We start from the raw sequence: 20,263 nt of genomic DNA, 5'->3' as shown, positions 1-20,263 counted from the left end.
AATTTTTGTGCACGGGGCTTCTAGTATATTATAAAAGGCCAGTGGCCGGAATGCTGGAATGCTGGAATGACCAAATGACGGTCACCAGGAGGTGCATGGAGCACCTCTCGGTCCCTCCTCTGCAGCCCACAGGCTTCGATCGCAGCAAGGCTGGCGGCTAGCAGGTGGGCGGGGCAGCCAGTGGTCGGGGCTGCAAGGGTAGCGGCGCGGTGGGTGGGCGGGGCCGCGAGATTTCACATGCTGGGCCTTTAGTGGAGCATAATTGGCAAAATGATATGAAACTTTTTTGCTATCCTTGTTTTAAACCAATAACTCCCAAATAAGTTGTGCATCAGAATCACCTGAGATACTTTTAATTCATAGATTTCCTAGGTTTTACCCTACAATCTTGAATCAGGATTTTCAGGAATAGGATAGAAATGATTCTTAAAGTTGACAGTGTTTTGTAGACCAGCTTTGGGGACCAGACATGTACTTTTATTTTGTTAAATAGCACTAGCAGTGGAGAGGATAGCCTCCCATCTTTTCAGTTGCAGTATAGCATGTCATTTCTCTGATGATCAGTATGTTCTGATATGTTCAATTTACTTTTCAGGGATGTGGTAGGATCTCTTACTTTGAATTATACCAGGCAAAGCTCATGAATCAAATGCCCAAGATAAAGATACAGGATATAGAGAGGTGGCTTTCTAAATATAACTGAGCTTAAAATTAAAACCTCAAAACCCTTCAGTCCTATGAAATCTTTTTTTTTTTAATATATATTTTATTGATTTTTTACAGAGAGGAAGGGAGAGAGATAGAGAGCTAGAAACATTGATGAGAGAGAAACATCAATCAGTCGCCTCCTGCACATCTCCTACTGGGGATGTGCCCGCAACCAAGGTACATGCCCTTGACCGGAATTGAACCCGGGACCTTTCAGTCCGCAGGCCGACGCTCTATCCACTGAGCCAAACCGGTTTTGGCAGTCCTCTGAAATCTTATTCTCCCTGTGAATATCCTTAAAAGTTTAAAATGGAAGAGCTCAACATTTTTGCATGGTATATTTTTAAAAAAATTTTATATATATTTAATAAAGATGATTTAAACATGTAATGTGACTTCATTTTATAAATCTTTGTCAGATTTTCCATAAAAATAAATTTAAAAATTGAGAAAAAAGTTCTTTATTAATCCACATGGTTTGATTTTGGAACTGGAAATTGTGGTTATTGAGCAAAGTACAGAGACTGAAGCTTCAGGATTATCCAGTGAGTTAATGACAGAGCCAGAAATAGAATCCAGTGTTATTTGCTTGGGTTATGATTTGGTTTGAAGAGGGTGGCCTGTGATTTGTTTACATAAATTGCAGGAAGTAAGGTTTGGGGTTTGGAAGAAGTTATAGCTCTCTGATGTTTCGCCAAGAATCTCCCCTCTCCCACATTAACCACCTATTTTATTGACACCAGTCCTAAACTGTGGAGGTTAAAGAGGCAGTTAGGCCCTAGCTGGTTTGGCTCAGTGGATAGAGCCTTGGCCTTTGGACTGAAGGGTTCCAGGTTTGGTTCCGGTCAAGGGCACATGCCCGGGTTTCAGGTTCGCTCTCCAGTAGGGGGCGTGCAGGAGGCAGCCTCTCAATGTTTCTCATCATTGATATTTCTATCTCTCCCTCTCCCTTCCTCTCTGAAATCAATAAAAATAATAAAAAAATCTATAATAATAAAAGCATAATATGCAAATTGACCAAATGGCTGAACAGTTGATGACCTTCCAGACGAAGCCTGGGCTGTGAGGGTCAAGGCAGCCGGGGCTGCGAAGGCCTACTCTTGCATGAATTTCATGCATTGGGCCTCAAGTATATATATAAAATTTTAAAAAAAGCAGTTAGTTCAGAGTTAAATTTCTAACTCTTAAAACAGTCTTAAAAAGCTAAACCTGATTGTTGGTTGGCATGCCTTCCCCTTCCCCTTCTCTTATTAGAGAACTAGGGGCCCAGTGCACGAATTTGTACACCTTGAACAGAACTGTGGGCCATGAAGCTGCAGTGGGCACAGGGGTGGGGGGGTCTCGGCCCATTCTCCGTGCCCCCGCCTGGCCCCTCCTGCTGTGGCACCCGGTGCCCTGTCTGCCGGCAGCCCTGCTCCCAACGCCGCCGTTCCCACGCTCTGATGGTGCTGGCCCTGCTCGCACCCGCTGATGGCACAGAGTGATTGGGGCCAGCGCCAGCAGCAGCTGCGAGTGGGGCTGGCACCGTCGGCGGGTGCAAGCGGCACCTGCTGCCCCAATCGCCCCTCAGGAGCAGGGGGAGGTGGAGAAACCCTCAGGGGCAGTCGGGGCCGGCAGCCACCGCTCGTACCTGCTGACGGCGCTGAGCAATTGGGCCCAGTGCCAGGCAGTGGGTGTGAGCGCCGGGTAGGACTGCGGTGCGCGGGAGCAAAGAATTTTCAATTAACCACCAGAGTTTCGCCCCAGTGACAGCAACCAGCGCCCTGCCTTGGTCTGGTGCCCTCGTTCACCTGCTCCACCATCCTGCCGCAGCTGACGCCCACCATGTTCTGTACGCATCCCCTGGTGGTCAGCGCACGTCATAGTGACTGGTTGTTTGGTTTTGCCATTCGGTCTATTTGCATATTAGGGTTTTATATATATAGATAAGAAGTCCTGGCCCTGGTCTTATTTTAGGAGAAAATATAACCTAAGTTATTGATTTGTAGGCAGTGGTAGAATGGTTTCCTATAGAATTTTTTTCAGGATGTATACAGGTGTATAAAACTTTTATTTTTAAAAATATATTTTTATTGATTTCAGAGAGGAAGTGTGGGGGGGAGAGAGATAGAAATATCAATGAGAGAATCATTCTTTGGCTGCCTCCTGCACGCCCCTTCTGGGGATCGAGTCTGCAACCTGGGCATGTGCCCTGATGGGAAATCTAACCATGCTCTCCTGGTTCATGGGCCTGTGCTCAACCACTGAGCCTCACTGGCTGGGCAAACTTAAAAAAAAAAAAAAGAACCATAAGTGTATCTTCATTGGACATCTTTATGTAATACGCAGTATGGTTTGGAAATAATGGAGCCCACCAGAAAACAAACTTTCCTGAACCACTATTGGTTCATGGGGTTATAGATATGAAAACAGTTGCTATAGTAGAGTTGCTTACTGGTGAAACTATTACTTTTACTCTTCCCTTTCTGTTCCAGTTTGGAAGATGGGGGTGGCTCCTCGTTTTTCGGGGTATATATCCTATGAGTAGAATGGCTATGTCATATGGTAACTGTTTTACAAACTACCAAATTGTTTTCCCCAGTGGTAGCATTATTTTACATTTTCATTAGCAATGTTTGAGAGTTTCAGTTTCTCCACATCTTTGCAACTCTTGTTATTGTCTGTCCTTTTGATTATAGCCTTCCTAGTGGATGTGAAGTGGTATCTCATTTGTGTTTTTTATTTGCATTTGCCTAATGACTAATGATGTTGAACACCTTTTCATGTACTTAATGGACATTTGCATATCTTCTTTGGAGAAATGTCTATTCAAATTTTTGCCCATTTTTTTTTCAGTCAAATGCTCTACCCTTGAGCTATATCTTCAAATCTTTACCTATTGTTTTTTTTTAAATATATTTTATTGATTTTTTTACAAAGAGGAAGGGAGAGGGATAGATAGTTAGAAACATCGATGAGAGAGAAACATCTATCAGCTGCCTCCTGCACACTCCCTACTGGGTATATGTGCCCGCAATCAAGGTACGTGCCCTTGACCGGAATCGAACCTGGGACCCTTGAGTCTGCAGGCCATGCTCTATCCACTGAGCCAAACCGTTTAGGGCCTGTTTTTTTTTTAATGGGGTTGTGAGAGTGGTAGAGAGTTAGAAACATCAATCAGCTGCCTCCTGCACGCCCCCCACTGGGGATGTGCCTGCAACCAAGGTACATGCCCTTGACCGGAACTGAACCCGGGACCCCTCAGTCCGCAGGCCGACGCTCTATCCACTGAGCCAAACCGGCCAGGGCAATGGGGTTGTCTTTTAATATTATTGTGATGTAAGACTTCTTTATATATTCTGGATATCTAACTTGCCTTTTTAACTGCTAATTAGTTCTACGTTATTTGCTCAGAGGCGGAGAGAAGTAATAGATACAAAGACTATTAAAAAGACCTGGTGAGTTTTTAGTTTTTCTTATTTTTAATTTACTCTCTTTTTCCACTCTTGAGAAACCTGGTTTGTTCGTTCATTGAACAAATAGACTGCTGACTATATGCCAGGTTTGGGGGATATAACAGAGAACAAAATAAATAAAAGTTCCTGCTTGTTGTGGAGCTTGCATTCTAGTTGGGGAGAAACAGTTAACAAGTCATATCAGATAGTGAAAAAAGCAATGAAGAATAAAACGGGATACAGTGTGATGAAAGTTGTAACATATTCTTCACCTTTCCTGATTACTTAAACTATTCTCTCTGCTCTGTTTGACCTTATTGCCCTTTCCATTTATTTTCATCCTATACATCTTTAGCTGAACTTTAATTTCCCTCTTGCTCCTAATTTTTAATCCCCCTGAAGTCTAACTTTTGATCTTACTAGTCCACAAAACCACCCTTCAGTATTAATGATCTTCTATTAAAGGCCATTATTATCGTCTCAATTTATGATCTATGTGTAACACTATTACCTTTCTTCCCATTAAATCTCTTGTTATTTCCAGTATGATTTTTCTCAAGTTGATTTTAAACTAGTTTCTTTTCTCTTAATTATCTCTTAAGTTTGGCCTCTCTTCCTTTAATATTCCTGTGGTGAATTTTGATCATTCTCACATGATTTTAATTGCTTTCTGAGAGCATATGACTATGAGATCTCACTTAGCTCATGCTACACCCCTGCTTTCAGGTTTAGCTAGTGGAGCTGAGATGAACAGCTGATTGCTACTCATGGAGCAGGATTCTTTTCCCTTTACTCCTTCCTCAGGCGTATTTCTCCTGTTCAGGCTGATTAACACAGGTTATTTCCATGACTGCTTTAATATTTATCTGTGACTATTAACAATTCACAATGCTCAGTCAAGTAATCTGAATCAGAGGGTTTATTCCTTCATGGATGCTAGTGAATTTTATACTTTTAAGTCTTTTGAAAGATAGGGCTGAGTTCAGAACTTAAAAAAGAAGGAATAGTCTTTTGATCTCTAGTGCTATAGCATTTACTTTAAACAAATTTAATTCTTTTGTCTGGTGTTAGGCTGGTGCTTTCATTCAAGCTACTGTCACAGTGAGGCATGAATTTTTCCTTTTGTATAGAGGAGGAAATTAAGCCTTAGATAAATTAACAATATACTCATGGTTACAATTGGAATTCTAATCTAGGTCTTGACTCAAGTAATGAATGCTTTAAGTTCTTTGTAGACTATAAAGCATTATATCTGTGGGTGGGAGAGAGAAGAGTTCATAAGAATTACTTGGGAGCTTTTTCAAAATACTTAGCCCCATTTCACCTCCTGCTCCCAAATAATGCATTATTATACAACTTAGTCTGTTAAATATCTGCTTCCTAAATGTGATAGTGTGTGACTCAGTTTAATATACACTTGAAGACTGCTTATTTTAAAAGAAATTCCATATTCTGTTGTTGATGGAATATAATACATTAAATTCTATTAGAGCATACCCATCAGTGAATGACTGGTTTTACTAATTCTGGTTGTGTCATTCATCAACATAAACTTTCTTGTATGTTCATATTCAAAAGATTTGGAGAAAAAGCTACTAGGTGTTGTTGGCACCAGCTTAAACAGTATAAATTATGGATGTAATTGAATGAGTTAATATAATTGTTTAACTGTAGTTTGCTCCAGAGATATAAGCTTGTAATTTGGAGGACACTGTGATTTTCCTGACCTTAGCCTTTTCTTGTGAGATTTCCATGTTGCTAGTCATTTGCCTGGGCAGGGAGAAGAAGATTGGCATATGTTTGTTATTTTAGTTAACCAGCCTGGGGTTCAGGACACCATTTAGCAGCAGCAATGTAGATTAAAATGAAGAAAATAGAGAAACAAAGACATTGAGACTAGAACACATTAGAAAGATATTTAGGAACTAGAGTTGGTAGTGAATGGTAACTAATTGGAGGTTCTGCCCTAACCGGTTTGGCTCAGTGGATAGAGCGTTGGCCTTCGGACTCAAGGGTCCCAGGTTGGATTCCGGTCAAGGGCAAATACCTTGGTTGCGGGCACATACCCAGTAAGGGAGTGTGCAGGAGGCAGCTGATCGATGTTTCTCTCTCATCGATGTTTCTAACTCTCTATCCCTCTCCCTTCCTCTCTGTAAAAAAATCAATAAAATATATATTAAAAAAATAAAAAAAATAATTGGGGGTCCTAAAGGTATTGATGTGGGGGACTCAATATATAAGAAAGATCCCTTTCTCTTGCCTGAATTCTGAGTTGACTGAGAAATAAAACAAGAACCAACAAATGATAAGTGAAATATTACTGTTTGTACAGTTGGTTTTTTATTGAGATAAAAATTCACATACCATAAACGTCACCATTTTAAAGTGTACAGTTGGTAGTTTTAGGCTAAAAGTTTTTTTTTTAATATATTTTATTGATTTTTTATAGAGAGGAAGGGAGAGAGATAGAGAGTTAGAAACATCGATGAGAGAGAAACATCGACCAGCTGCCTCCTGCACATCTCCCACTGGGGATGTGCCCGCAACCCAGGTACATGCCCTTGACCAGAATCGAACCTGGGACCCTTCAGTCCGCAGGCCGACGCTCTATCCACTGAGCCAAACCGGTTCTGGCTAGGCTAAAAGTTTTTATTTGCAAGGTTGTACAGCTATCACCATTATCAAATTCCAGAACACTTTCATCATGCCCAAAAGAAACCTATTAGTAGTCACTCTTTCCCCTGCCATCCCACCTACCCCTTCCATCCTCTCCTGGCAACCACTAATCTACTTTCCATCTCTAGGATTTGCCTATTCTGAATATTTTATATAAATGGAATCATTTTGTGTATGACTTCTTTCATTTAGCATAAGGCTCTCAAGGTTCATCAGTGTTGTAAGTGGGCTTCATTCAAAAAAATATTTTTTTTATTGATTTCAGAGAGGAAGAGGGAGAGAGAGATAGAAACATCAATAATGAGAGAGAATCATTGATTGACTGCCTCCTCCACACCCCACCCTGGGGATCGAGACTGCAACCCGGGCATGTGCCCTGACCAGGAATCGAACTGTGACCTCCTATTCATAGGTCAATGCTCAACCACTGAGCCAGGGCTGGGCTTCATTCCTTTTTATGGATGAATAATATTCCATTGTATATTATGGATATTGTATAGATATGCCACAGCTTATTTATCCATTTATCAAATGATGAATATTTGATTAATTTCTACTTTTTGGCTGTTACGGATAATGGTGTTATGAACACTATGCAGGTTTTTTGTGAACATATGTTTAAATTCTTTTGGGGATATGCACACACACACACACACAGATATACAGGTGCCTAGGAATAGAATTGCCAGGTCATATGGTAACTTTTGGAGGAATTACCTTTGCTTCTGATAAGGGTGATATCATAGAATATTGTAGAATGTGGCTTAGTTTTAAAAGCCAAATAGTCTAACTTTCCACATTCTCTCATTCCCACCTAATAGAACCCAATATAGACCATGGTACAGTCTACCTGATGTCAGATTGTTAGACTCAACAGAGCAGGCACACCCAGATTACTGCTTTACAGAGTCCTGGATGTAGGTTCTGGAGTTATCTCTAGTCACTAAGTTATTTACCTCTTTGAGGAGTGGGTTAAGAGCCCAGGAGTATTTAAGAGAAGTCAGTCATTCCTCATAGAAATCAAGATTTGAAAAGAAGTGTGCTACTCTAACAAAGGAAATGAAAGCCATTTTGTCACATTAGGAAATATTTTATAGAAAGATAATGAATTCAGTTTGGGACATGTTAAATTTGGGATTTCTAGTTGGGCATGTTAGATATTTATGTTTGGAGATCAGGAGATTTATAACTGCCAGAGGTACAGATTTGAGGTTCATATGCATGCAGGCTATTGAAACACAGGAGTAAATAAATCACCCATAAGTAAAACGGTAGAGAAAAGTATAGTAATTCCCATATCTAAGTCTTTGAGGTGTTGGTTGTTCCAAGTGATGTTTCAGCTGTACCTTACTCTGAGTGACTCAGTTCTGAGTTTTGTGATTTTTGATTTTGAATTTGTTACTTTTGGAACCTTATTTGTGGGAATTCTTCCAGGCCGAGATCAAAGGCAGATTCCTTCAGAGGATTTGCATTTGCTTCTATCAAGATTGGGTGGGGGACACTACCAATGTAGAACTACCCTAAACAGAATTCTGAATATAAAGCTTTTAAACCATAATTAGGTGAGAGTCAGCTTATTGTTGTGCATATCAGCGGAAATACTGTTGAATGCAATCTTGGCCCCCATCCCTTCCCCAGCACTCAATGCCAAGGGTAAGAAGGCAATTTTCCTTGCACTTCCCTTGGTTAACACCTGGACTTTGCCTTTGCCTCTGTACCTTGGGCCCCGGTAGGCTTTGGAATTGCAAGCTGATATCCGAAGGGTTTGGCAAAATGCCCTGAAGTTGAATAAAAGCTGGTTTCTTTTCTCTGCATACTTTTCTAATTTTCCTTTCTCATTTAGTCTTTGGACTTGATAATGCCTTGTTTTATCCAATGTTTGTTATTTTAAAGGTTTAAAAATATTTTATCCAGTGTTTGTTATTTTCAATGGCACGTTGATCAAGCTATCTATTCTTTTATTCTGGCAGAAATAGAAATGTCTGTCTCTCTTCAGGGCATGCAGGGACAGTTGTATGCAGGGAATTCAGTAAGCCTCTAAATCAAAGGTTATAAACTTGGGAGAAAATCCAATGTTTGTTTGGTCCACATAGCATTTAGAAAATAAAAATCAGGAGATTTAAAATAAAAATTTGGATATCTTATTTCTCTTGAGAAAAATTAGAAGACCTTACAATACTGGGCTTGCAGTCTTGTTTAGTAACAATTTTCTAGAACTAGGAATAGCATATGATTTCTTCAGAGTGAACATGTTTTCTTTAGTTGCTCATAATCTTCATCAGTTGTGTAACGTATGCATATGTATACACATACTTATTCCAACTTCTCTCATTCATGTTACCTGTAGACATTTGTGAATCATCCTTGTGCCCAGTATTAGTGCTAATAGACAATTTCACATTTGTTCATCGATTTATTTAATTCTTACATCAAACCTGCAATTTATTCCTGATGAATAAATAAAGTTATATAGGTGGTATTATTGCCAAGTTACAGATGAAGTAACTGAGGTTCAGTGAGGTTTTATATGAATTCTTCAAGGTCTCATAGTGCCACAGTTAGAATTTGGCCCTAGAACTCTCTTATTCAATGCTCTTTCTGTTTCAGTGCTGTTCTTCACTTTTTTTTTCTTAAACACATTAAGCGCCTAGTCCAGTGGTCGGCAAACTGCGGCTCGAGAGCCACATGCGGCTCTTTGGCCCCTTGAGTGTGGCTCTTCCACAAAATACCATGTGCGGGTGCGCACGCACGGTGTGATTGAAAGTTCTTGGCTCATGCGCAGAAGTTGGTTTTCGGAAAGGAGATAGATGAAACAAGTATACAAGACGAGTGTGGATGGGAGAGTTGGAAGGGGTCGACCTCAGTGAACGTACCTCAATCAAATTGAGGACGTTTTTAGCAAAGGCCAGCTTAGGAGTACCCTAATTAAGTTAATAACAATGTACCTACTTATATAGTTTAAGTTTAAAAAATTTGGCTCTCAAAAGAAATTTCAATCGTTGTACTGTTGATATTTGGCTCGTTGACTAATGAGTTTGCCCACCACTGGCCTAGTCAGTCATCAGTGACTGACACTATACTTTCTGTCCGGAAGACAAAACAGGCTGGGCGCTTAACGTGTTAAGCAATGGAATTATTTCAGTGAAGTCTTAGTGAAGTCCAGGATATAAAGCCAATACTGCTTAGATTGAAGAGTAGATGGGTGGGGGACAATTATGTGGGAATGAGAGTCTGCATGCTCAACTTTTTGGTAGCCTTTAGGCATCTCTTGGAACCCCTAGGATTCTACTAAACAGTTTGGACACACCTGTATAACATAAGCATAACAATTTGTTAAATTTTATGAGTGTTCAGAGTGTTTTAATTAGAATTGTAACATGATTTATAGTTTCATTTACTTTGGAGCATCTGATAAATAACTCTTCTCTATTTTTCAGATTCTCTTTGTGGCCAGATGGGTTTGTATGGACAGGCTTGTCCATCTGTAACTTCATTAAGGTGAGTGCTCCTCTTTTTCTTTATTGGAGCATGTAACATTTTACTTGGGAGATATTTTTACTTACAGCAATATTTGTGGTAATGGGATTTGGATCTTTTAAGTTCTACTTGGTGAATTTACATGTGTTCTTATACATGAAATAACATAATTTTATACTTTGTCATTTCTTTTTTTAAAAACTAATCTCTTGTTTGAATTGGAAAATACAGAGTAAATATTGGTTGCCTTTGTAGCAGATTATTAAGTGAGATTAGATGCTAATTTTAATTTTAACCTCTTTCTAAAGGAGGATGTAAACATGTTACCTAGGTAAACATGTTACCTAATGTAAAATAGAACTTAGGAACTGAGTTATATACAACCCAGTGGTTTTAGATTTTTTGAAGTTGCCAAATCCTTTACAAGTTAAATTTATGTGAAATCCAATGAATAAAACAGATAAATGTAGGACTTTTCTGCTTGCTTAGGTTACCATTTTCTGTCCTCACATTTATCCCCGAGGGGTTGCTGCAGTTCCCAGAGTACAGATTGATAAGATAATCTAAATCTAGTCTGTTCATTGAAATCTTTCAGACTAGAATATGAAGTGTTGATGGCAACACTTACCAGTTACGTGTAGTATTGCAGGTAGTAGTACCATTTATTCATTCAGCATGATGAGCACCTAATATTTTGTCAGGCACTATTCTAAATGTTGGGCTACAGAAGTGAACATAGCAGATAAAAATCCTATAATCATGGAGCTCACATTCTGGTGAAGGGACAATTAATGAGCAAGATAAATAAGAAGTATATGTTAGTGATAGGGTTAAGGCGAAAATAAAAGAGAGAAGAGGAATAGGAAATACAGTTTTTTTGTTGTTGTTGTTTTTTTCTTTGTTTAAGATAGGGTAGCTATGGAAAACTTTACTGAAAAGTGACATTTGAATGAAGTCCTGAAAGAGAGATGGAATGAGTCGTATCTTGGATATATGGAAGATGTGCATTCCAGGTAGAGGGAATTCAGGAAGTGCCAAGGCAGGAGATTTACTTGTCTTGTATGTTGGAGGTCACTGTGGCTGGAACAGAGTGGTGAAGAGAGCTAAACTTGCCTAGCTTTGGAGGGCAGAGGAGAGAGAGGAAGGATACAAAATTGTTAGAGCCATGAATGTGAAGCCAAGGAATCCTTAGGCTGAAAGAAATTCTGGTTGTCTAGAATTCCACAAAAGGAAAATGAAGTTGCCTTCGTAGTGTTTACACACACTTGAGTTTTCAACAGACCAAGGCTGGCTATTCTTTTTCCTTAGTAAAAAACTTTACTCCATGGCATAATGGTATATCTTTCCCTGAGAATGCATCTTCCAGCTTATAATGGAAACAGACGGAGGGTTGCTTTTCTACTTTGTTAACCCCTGCCACCTCCCCTCCTTCCCCCCATGCTACCAAACAAGGGATACCTGTGTAATTCTGAAAAGAACTTTTTAAAAAGAGTATTATCTTTTTTTAAATTTCCAAAGCTGCTATAGAACTAATTTGACTTAACGGTTTTTAATGAGTATGATGGGAAGAGTTATCCTCCCTTGCCCGAGCCTTGATCTGAGCGTGTGCAGAAGGCAACCAATCGATGTGTTTCTCTCACATCAATATTTCTCGGTCTTTCCCTCTGCCTTCCACTCTCTCTAAAAATCAATGGGAAAATATCCTTGGGTGAGGATTAAAAAAATAAAAATTAAATACATACATCTTTTATTTCTGTAATATTTTATAAAGTCCATTTATGAACCAGAGAAAACCATTGTTTGTCATTGGTTTTTCTAACTGGAAGCCAGCGTTGGTTTGATATATGAAAAAGAAGAAAAGAATGACTATTTTATAAAATTAGGGATTTTTTTGGCATCATACAAGTATTCTGCATAAACAATAGCAGCAAAATACAATAATACAAGAATGACTGTTTTCTGGTAGTGATGGGGGACACTGGATTGTTTAAAACCACAATCAATTTTAGTCTACCTTTCCAGAGAGTCTTCCTCAAACCAGAAACATCTTTCTAGAAATAGAACCAGAACTCAAAACTCTCCTATATATACTGCTGGTATATCTAGGAAGTGGCTAGCCTTAAAACAAAAAACATCTGAGTTGGTAGAGAAGAACTGAATATGTGGCTGAGAAAGAGGAAATTGGTAGGCAGGTAGGGGTTTGTAGGCATAGGTAAGAATGGGAATAGACAATTTATGTGTAAGTGAAGATAGGTGGAACGAAAATGTGTGACATTTAAAAAATTTGTTGGGGGCCCTGGCCGGTTGCGGGTTGTGGGTTTGATTCCTGGTCAAAGGCATGCACCTGGGTTTCAGGTTTGTTCCCAGCCCCAGTCATGTGGGAGGCAACTAATATCTCTCTCTCTCTCTCTCTCTCTCTCCCCCTCTCCTATCCCCTTCTACTCTATCTAAAAGCAATAGGAAAACATCCTTGGGTGAGGATTAAAAAATATTAAAAATATTTGTTGGGTAGGAGAGGCTAGTTAGTAAATGGATTAAAATTCTTCTCTCCCCTTTAGATATTTAGGGTAAACAAATTAAATATTGTTTGCTATGAATGATATTGGATCCTTGTTTAATTTGAATATGTTAGGATTATTTTTAAAATTACATGATTGTATTTTATGATTAAAAGATATACAATGGAATATTACTCAGATATAAAAAAGAATGAAATTTTACCATTTTCGACAGCATGGATGGGTTGACCTAGAGGGTATTGTGCTAAGTGAAGTAAAGGGAGCTAGGGGGAATAACTTAATAACTTGTTCCATCAAACAACTAAGAAATATAGTACAAAAAAGATATTTTCTCAGATCTATTTTGCTGCTAGTGTTTATGCAGAATACTTGTATGATGCCAAAAAAATCCCTAATTTTATAAATCACTAGACTTCCGGTGCATGAATTCGTGCACAGGTGGGGTCTGGCTGGCCCGCCCTGATTGGGGCTGATGGGGCTGGGCTCGCCCCCTAGTCAAACTCCTGGTTGAACTCCCGGTCGAGGGGACAATTTGCATATTAGCCTTTTATTATATAGGATGTGAAATTATATTAAAATTTATATAGGATTCACAAGTAGGCCTTTTAATTTGAATCAACTACATTCATATCCTGAGTTTAAATAATGTTTGGATAGTGAATACTGGGTCATCTATAGCTATTCATTTCCTGAGTTTTGGAGAGCAAGAGTGAGAGAGAGTTCAGATAATGATGGATACAGTTTCTATCAAACAGTAGAATCTTAAAAAATTTAGCAGAATCTGTTTGGTTCCTGAGTTTGCATAAGATAGGTTTGAATCCTGAGGTATACCTGTGTTTTTATTTCAAAGTACAGATTCAGTAAGAGCAAAAGCTCACTTAAAAAAAACACACACAAAAAAAACACAACCAAAAGCTTTCCTTGAACATTTGCTTTATTTAGGCAAGTATACACATATCTATAATAATAAAAGTGTAATATGCTAATTAGACTGGACATCCTTCTGGGATGCCGGGGCTGCGAGGGAAGCCCAGGTCCTGGGTGCCAGAGGGAAGCAGGTGCCGGCAACTGGGGTAAGGAAGGCCTACTCTTGCACGAATTTTGTGCATCAGGCCTCTAGTATGTTTATAACATACTTCTTTCACATGTTGTAGCAATAGACTATTTTTCATAATTTGGTTTGATCAAAGCAAAATAAAATTTGATGACTTTGGGGACTTGTTAAAATGGGGCCTTTTCTGTATTTCTAAACTGGCTAACATGTATTAGCGGATTTATTTTATGGTTCATATGTGTATGTAGCCTGGGATACTGGCTTATCAGTAGCACTTTAAGTAGTTTCTGGTGACATACACCCCCCCCCCCCCCCCACATAAGATTTCTTCCTCTTGTTATCTTTTTCTGTTTTCACACTCATTTTTTTTCTTTTTTGTTATGCTTCTTTTTTAAAGATGCCTTTTATTATTAATCCAGTGTATCTGTTTAGAATATGCTAGGGAACACGGATATTTTAGCACCAGAGAAGCTCATGTGTTATATTAGTGTCCCAGATGAATTTCCTGTTCATCTGTTTCCTCCTGTTGATACTGATGACCCTGCAATTTAGAACAACCAGAAGAGGGTAGATTTGTTTTAAGGCTTCTTGCCTTGTTTCTAGTAGCAGGGTTTGGTATTAATAAGGCAACTCTGGTATATAGTCTTAGAATCAGATAGATACAGGTTCATATCTCTGCCACATATTACTCATATGATCTTGGACAAGTTACTCCACTTTTACTAATTTTGCTGTTACAGGATTGTTAATGCTTACCTCACTAGTCTGTTAGGATTCATGGGACTAAGTATATACATAAGGCATCTAGCATATTTTTTCTCTTTACCAGTTTGCAATAGTAGAAAGCAAAAAGAATCATCTTTTTTAGAATAAAAGAGGACAGATTTTGTATTCTTTGCTTCAACTCAAGAACATGTGAGAAGAGGATTTCTTTTCCCCCTTTTTTCTATTTTTTCTTTTACCCTAAATTCTTAGATTCTCGAGTATCAGTAATGTCCAGGTTTGTAACTGGCCTTCAGGCTAAGGATGTTGCTGATATTTAATATTATATGTTTATTTTTATAATTTTATGCTCTTAGGTCTGCCCCACACAGGAACAGAAATAGCTTTTACATTGTCATTGCTATCTTTTATCATTATTTTTATCAAACTTTTTTGGAGTTGATAAAATCTATTCTCATATTTATTTTTGGCATGTTCCGATTAAATGAAGGTTAATGAGAAAACCTCTTAATTTTGACCACTATAGAAACTTTTTCTAAAATGTACTTTGAACTTTTCTGGCTTATCTTCTAAAGCTTTACTGTCTAATACGGTAGCCACTAGCCTCGTGCATTTACTTAAATTTAAATTAATTAAAAGTGAATACAAGTTTAAATCAGTTCCTCGGTCACATTAGCCACATTTTAGGTGCTTAGTAGCCACATATGCTAGTGACTATCTTATTGAATAGCACACAAACATTTCTGTAATTGCAGAATGTTCTATTGGATACTGCTGGTCTAGCTCACTCTAAATGTAATTTAATCTTTCATCTAATGCCTTAGGGCTTCCATTTCTGAACATCAGGTATTGAAGAGTACCATTGACTGAAGGACATTATAAAAGTTACTTTTGTTACTAAATATTGGCCTTGATAGCATTTAAGGTGCTCTTACTTCTAGACCAGGCATTATTTAAGCATTTTAAAGTATATTAATTAAACCCCACCAACAACTCTATAAGGTCGGTACAATTATTATTCTCGTTTCACAAACTAGGAAACTGAGATAAAGTTAAGCAACCCAAGGACATGCATTATATTAAGGGACAGAATTGAGATTTATACATAGATCTTATTTTAGTGTCCATGCTCCTAATTACTAAATTTTGCCTCTTGGTTATCAGTATTTGTTATAATTTGAAGCTTTTTCTTAAATGAGGGATACCATAAAATATTCCACTTAATTGATCATACCATAAGAAAATAAGTGCAAAAGGAAAGATTAATGCAGGAGACTGGAATAAATAATATAAAACTAGTGACTTAATTTTGAAATACATGTATAAGATTTAAAAAATCTTGTTATGAAAGGTAGTTTTATTATGGGGATGTGGTGGAGAAATTAGATTTGTCATGAATTCATATATGTAGGGAAAAATACTATCACGTAATAGGGAATAAAAATCATTACTGAATATACTGGCAAAGTAAAAGAAGAATCAAATATAAAATCTCTGCCTATCAATGGTGCACATAGTATAAAATATGAAAAATAAAAAAGTTACATGATTTGATTTAGTAAGCTTATTTTAGTCAAGCTTTGTTTGGTTGCAAGTAAAGGAAATCAGCACTAAATATATCAAATGAAAAAGAAAAACAAAAAATTTGTTTGGAGAATATTGGGGTATTTCACAGAACCCAGGGATAGCTGGATCTCTTGAGGGAACAGAACTTAGGTTCTTAGGAACCTAGGCAGTATACTTGCATCTCTGTTGCTTCTCACTGAATGTAACTTATTTCTTCATTTCTATAAACCAACTTTCTTTTTTTTGTTTGTTTGTTAATCCTCACCTGGGTATTTTTTCCCATTAATTTTTACAGAGTGTGGAAGAGAGGGAGGGAGGGAAGGGGGGGCGGAGAGAGAGAGAGAGAGAGAGAGAGAGAGAGAGAGAGAGAGAGAAAGAGAAAGAAAAAGAAACATTGACTGGTTAGGCCCCTGCATGGGCCCCAACTGGGGCTGGGGATTGAACCGGTAACCCAGGTGTGTGCTCTTGACCGGGAATCGAACCCCCGACCCTCTGGTGCTGGGTGGTCCAGCACACTAACCATTTAGCACACTGGCCAGGGCTCTACAAATCAACTTCCTTTGCCTTTCTGGCATATGGCCATACAGTAACTCTCAGGTTCATAGTTTCTTCTTTCAGAAGATCAGCCCAAACAGTTCAGTCCTAATTCTAAATTCCTGAGGGAGAAAATTCAGGTGAACAACTTGGGTCAGGTATCAACCCTGGTTTAAATCCTTTAATTTGTTTTCAGGGCAGTGAAAATACTTTGTATGATATCATAGTGGCTGATAAGTTTGTCCAAGTCAGTAGAATGTACACCACCAAGAGTGAACCTAATTAAACTATGGGCTGTGAGTGACAATGATGTACAGTGGTGGTTCGTCACTTGTAGCAAACATACCATTCTGGGTGGGGAGTTGATCATGAGTGAGGCTGCGCATGTGTAGGGGCAGGGAGCATGTAGTATACGGGAAAACATCTGTACCTTCTGCTCAATGTTGCTGTGAACCTAAAATTGCTCTGAAAGAGTCTTTTAAAATAGAGTTTTAAACATTAAAATAGATATGACATAAAAAAAAATTCTTTAATTTGTTGTAGTAATGGTGCAGGCATGGTATAAATACAACTTTCAGGACCCTAAGGATGGAGACCACTGAGAAAGGACATGGTAAACTAGGCAAAACACTACACAAAGTATCTGATACAAAGCAGCATGTGTCCAGTGTTGGGTTAGAAGTATTCAATTTTAAGAGAGGGTATTTTTAGAGTTCAAAACCCTTTTCTTATAGTCATGTGGGTAATGAATTTGAGACTTGATTTCAACCTTCAAAGCAAAACAGTATCCTGTGGATTTGAAATGAACTCCTGCTTTAATTTTATTCAGTTTGACAGATGCATATTGAATACTTAAGTGCTCACTAGTATTCAAGATTCTCATAAAAGCAACAACAACAACAAAAAAAGGAAAGCAAAAGATTATTCTGCTTTGTTCTAGTTCATACTTGAGATCCTGAAGGATAGGTGCTATGGACAGGTCTCTGTTGAAGATCTATGGTGCTGGATAGAGATTTTAAGCATAGGAACTCACTTTCTCACAGTTATATTAATGTTCTTGCTCCCTACCCTGTCACATATTTATGGAGTTTGAAAAGTGACATATTAGCAATATACTAGTAAAAAAGTACAATTCATGGAGGTTATGGAAAAGATGAGACTATTTGGGTAAGTAGAAGCCAAGAAAAAAATAGTGCTTCTTAATATATTTAAAAGTAGGTCTGTAGATCAAGAAATAGAAAATCAAGAAGAGAAGCCCATATAGGATAATGAGAGGAAAACAGGAGTGGAAGCCATAATAAAATGGGGTTAATCATTTATGCTTTACCTTACAGCACAAATGTAGTTATTTTTGTTATTGACATCAAGAAGAAAGCAATGTGTCTTAAAACAAATTCATGAAGAAAGATTATTATTGCTTTTCAAATTGATTTTTAGACATTCTAAAAAGTATGGAGTGGTATCTCATTGTGGTTTTAATTTGCATTTCCTTATTGACTAATGATGCTGAACATGTTTTCATTTGTTTATAGGCTACTTGTATGTCTCTTCATATTGTTTGCACATTTTAAAACTTGGTACTTTGTCTTATGATTGCATTATAAGAGTTCTTTAGATATTTGGGATGCAAATTTTTTACTAGAGCAGTTTTCAGTTTTGATAATATCCAACTTATCAATTTTTTCTTTAAGGGCTTTTTCTTTTTATGTCTTAGCTGACTAATGCCAAACCGCAAATATTTTGTTTCTTTTTTTAGAAACGCTTTATTGAGATATACTTGACACTAGTGGCCCAGTGCACAAATTTGTGCACATTGAAATCAAATTAATTAGAAGAAATATTTTAATATCCCTATTTGCCCTTTCTCTATAATAGAAATGTCAACCACATTCAAGATTGACAATGACAGATGGAAACACATGCGTGCAATTCGCACCAGTGAGAGCTTTATATGTATCGCGCATGCACGGGTGTGGTCGCCCCTCACTAACCCCCCTGCCGGCCCGGTCTCCCAACGCAGCCTGCTGCTCGGTCGTTTGGTTGCCCCTCGCTAACCCCCCTGCTGCCGGCTGGGTTGCCCCACGCAACCTGTTCGATCGTCTGTTCGGTTGTGATGGTTGCTTAGGCTTTTATATAGATAGATATTTAAACTAAGTATAAGAAATGTTAATAGCAGATTCCATCTAGGTTTTTAAGTAACAGCTGCAAAGATGGCTTTGAGTGTTCTTGTGTCAAAGGGGGACTGGTATTCATCACTCTTTCCAGCTACTTGGAAACAGATTTCAGTAGGTAGAGTGAGGTTTAAATGCAAAATATAGTATTTATTTAATGACAGGATATACTAGTAGTTTAGTGGTTAATGCCCCCAAATACTTATTTCCCCTCCCTAAATTGTAGAGTAAAATATTTTAAAGCTGAGAATTACACATATAGTATGAAAATATCTTTTGACCATATGATCCCTAATTTTGTATCCTGAATGGAGTTCTAACTATGAGTATGGCTTGTATGAATTTAGAATACAGTTTTATGAATCTAAGATTACATTGTTGTGGAATAATTTGGAGAGAATCTAGAGAAGAGCAATAGGTATATTATGATTCTTGAATCATATCGGGTTGAAGAAGTTCTAGTCTTTAAACTTTGAGAACAAAGAGCCCAAATGATGTTAATACTATAAAACATATGAAGCATCATTATGAAGAGAACTCTGACCAGCTCTCATTTTCTAAGATAGAATTTAAAGAAATTTTCTTCTCAATAGCAAGGGAGGTTTAGATTAGCCTTCTGAAACTTTTTAAAATTAAAAACAAAAAATAAAAACAACTACAATGAATTACAAATCTTACAACAGATTTGAATAAGTTGTGAACTTTTCTTCCCTCAGGGATCTTAAAGAATGTTATTAGTCTCCAAAATAAGTAATAACAGGAATTTAAAAAATGAGCTAATGAAGTTCTTTATCTCTGATTTTATGATAAACTGGGGGCCCGGTGCACGAAGATTCGTGCACGGGGGGTGGGTCCCTCAGCCCAACGTGCACCCTCTCCAATCTGGGAGCCCTCAGGGGAGCCCTCTCCAATCTGGGAGTTTCTGTCTGTCTTTGCAATCATGTGAGCGAATTGTCTGAGACCCCAACCCAGTTTGGTTTTGTGCTCATACAATAGTAGAGGTCTTTTTTTTTTCTTTGCTCCATTGGTGGAGATTTCCTAGAAGTTGCAGGATATCTTCCTTTTCATATTTCCTCGACACTCTGACTTTACTTATGTCTCTCACCTTTGCTCTCCCTCCACCCCCCACCCACAACAGTAACTTGCTCCAGGCTCACTTTGCTCTAGTGTCTAGGAGATCCCACAACGCGTCCGCCACCAGAACTACGATTCTCAGCATTTCTGGTGCTCCCCGCGCTCTGGGCTTCTGCTTCTGGTCCAGGGGCTGCCACCAGAACTACGATTCCCAGAATTCCTGGTGCTCCCCATGCTCTTGGTTTTTTTGCTGTCCTGCCCTGCCCCCCGGCTGCTCGGTGCATGCGCGCTGCCCACAGGCCCGCCACGGTGGCGCGGAGGGTGTTC

At 38.4% G+C, this 20,263-nt stretch overlaps 1 protein-coding gene across 4 annotated transcripts in view; it reads left to right on the top strand.

Moving 5' to 3' along the window:
- The window catches only part of FOXJ3 (forkhead box J3), a 137,710-nt gene that overhangs the window by 29,544 nt on the left and 87,903 nt on the right, over positions 1-20,263 (top strand). For 2 of the 4 annotated variants that reach the window (XM_005866053.2, XM_005866054.2), the window contains exon 2: positions 10,256-10,316. In XM_005866053.2, the coding sequence (XP_005866115.1) occupies positions 10,256-10,316 (61 nt within the window). Of the gene's footprint in view, positions 1-4,912; positions 4,980-10,251; positions 10,317-20,263 lie in introns of those variants that run through there. The other 2 variants (XM_014539542.1, XM_014539543.1) reach the window with 2 other exon arrangements.

The sequence above is a fragment of the Myotis brandtii genome, unplaced genomic scaffold, assembly GCF_000412655.1.
Source record: "Myotis brandtii unplaced genomic scaffold, ASM41265v1 scaffold220, whole genome shotgun sequence".
NCBI classification, from domain to species: Eukaryota; Metazoa; Chordata; class Mammalia; order Chiroptera; family Vespertilionidae; genus Myotis; species Myotis brandtii.
The sequence above is the reverse complement of the archived record's forward strand: the minus strand, read 5'-3'. Positions and strand labels throughout refer to the sequence as shown.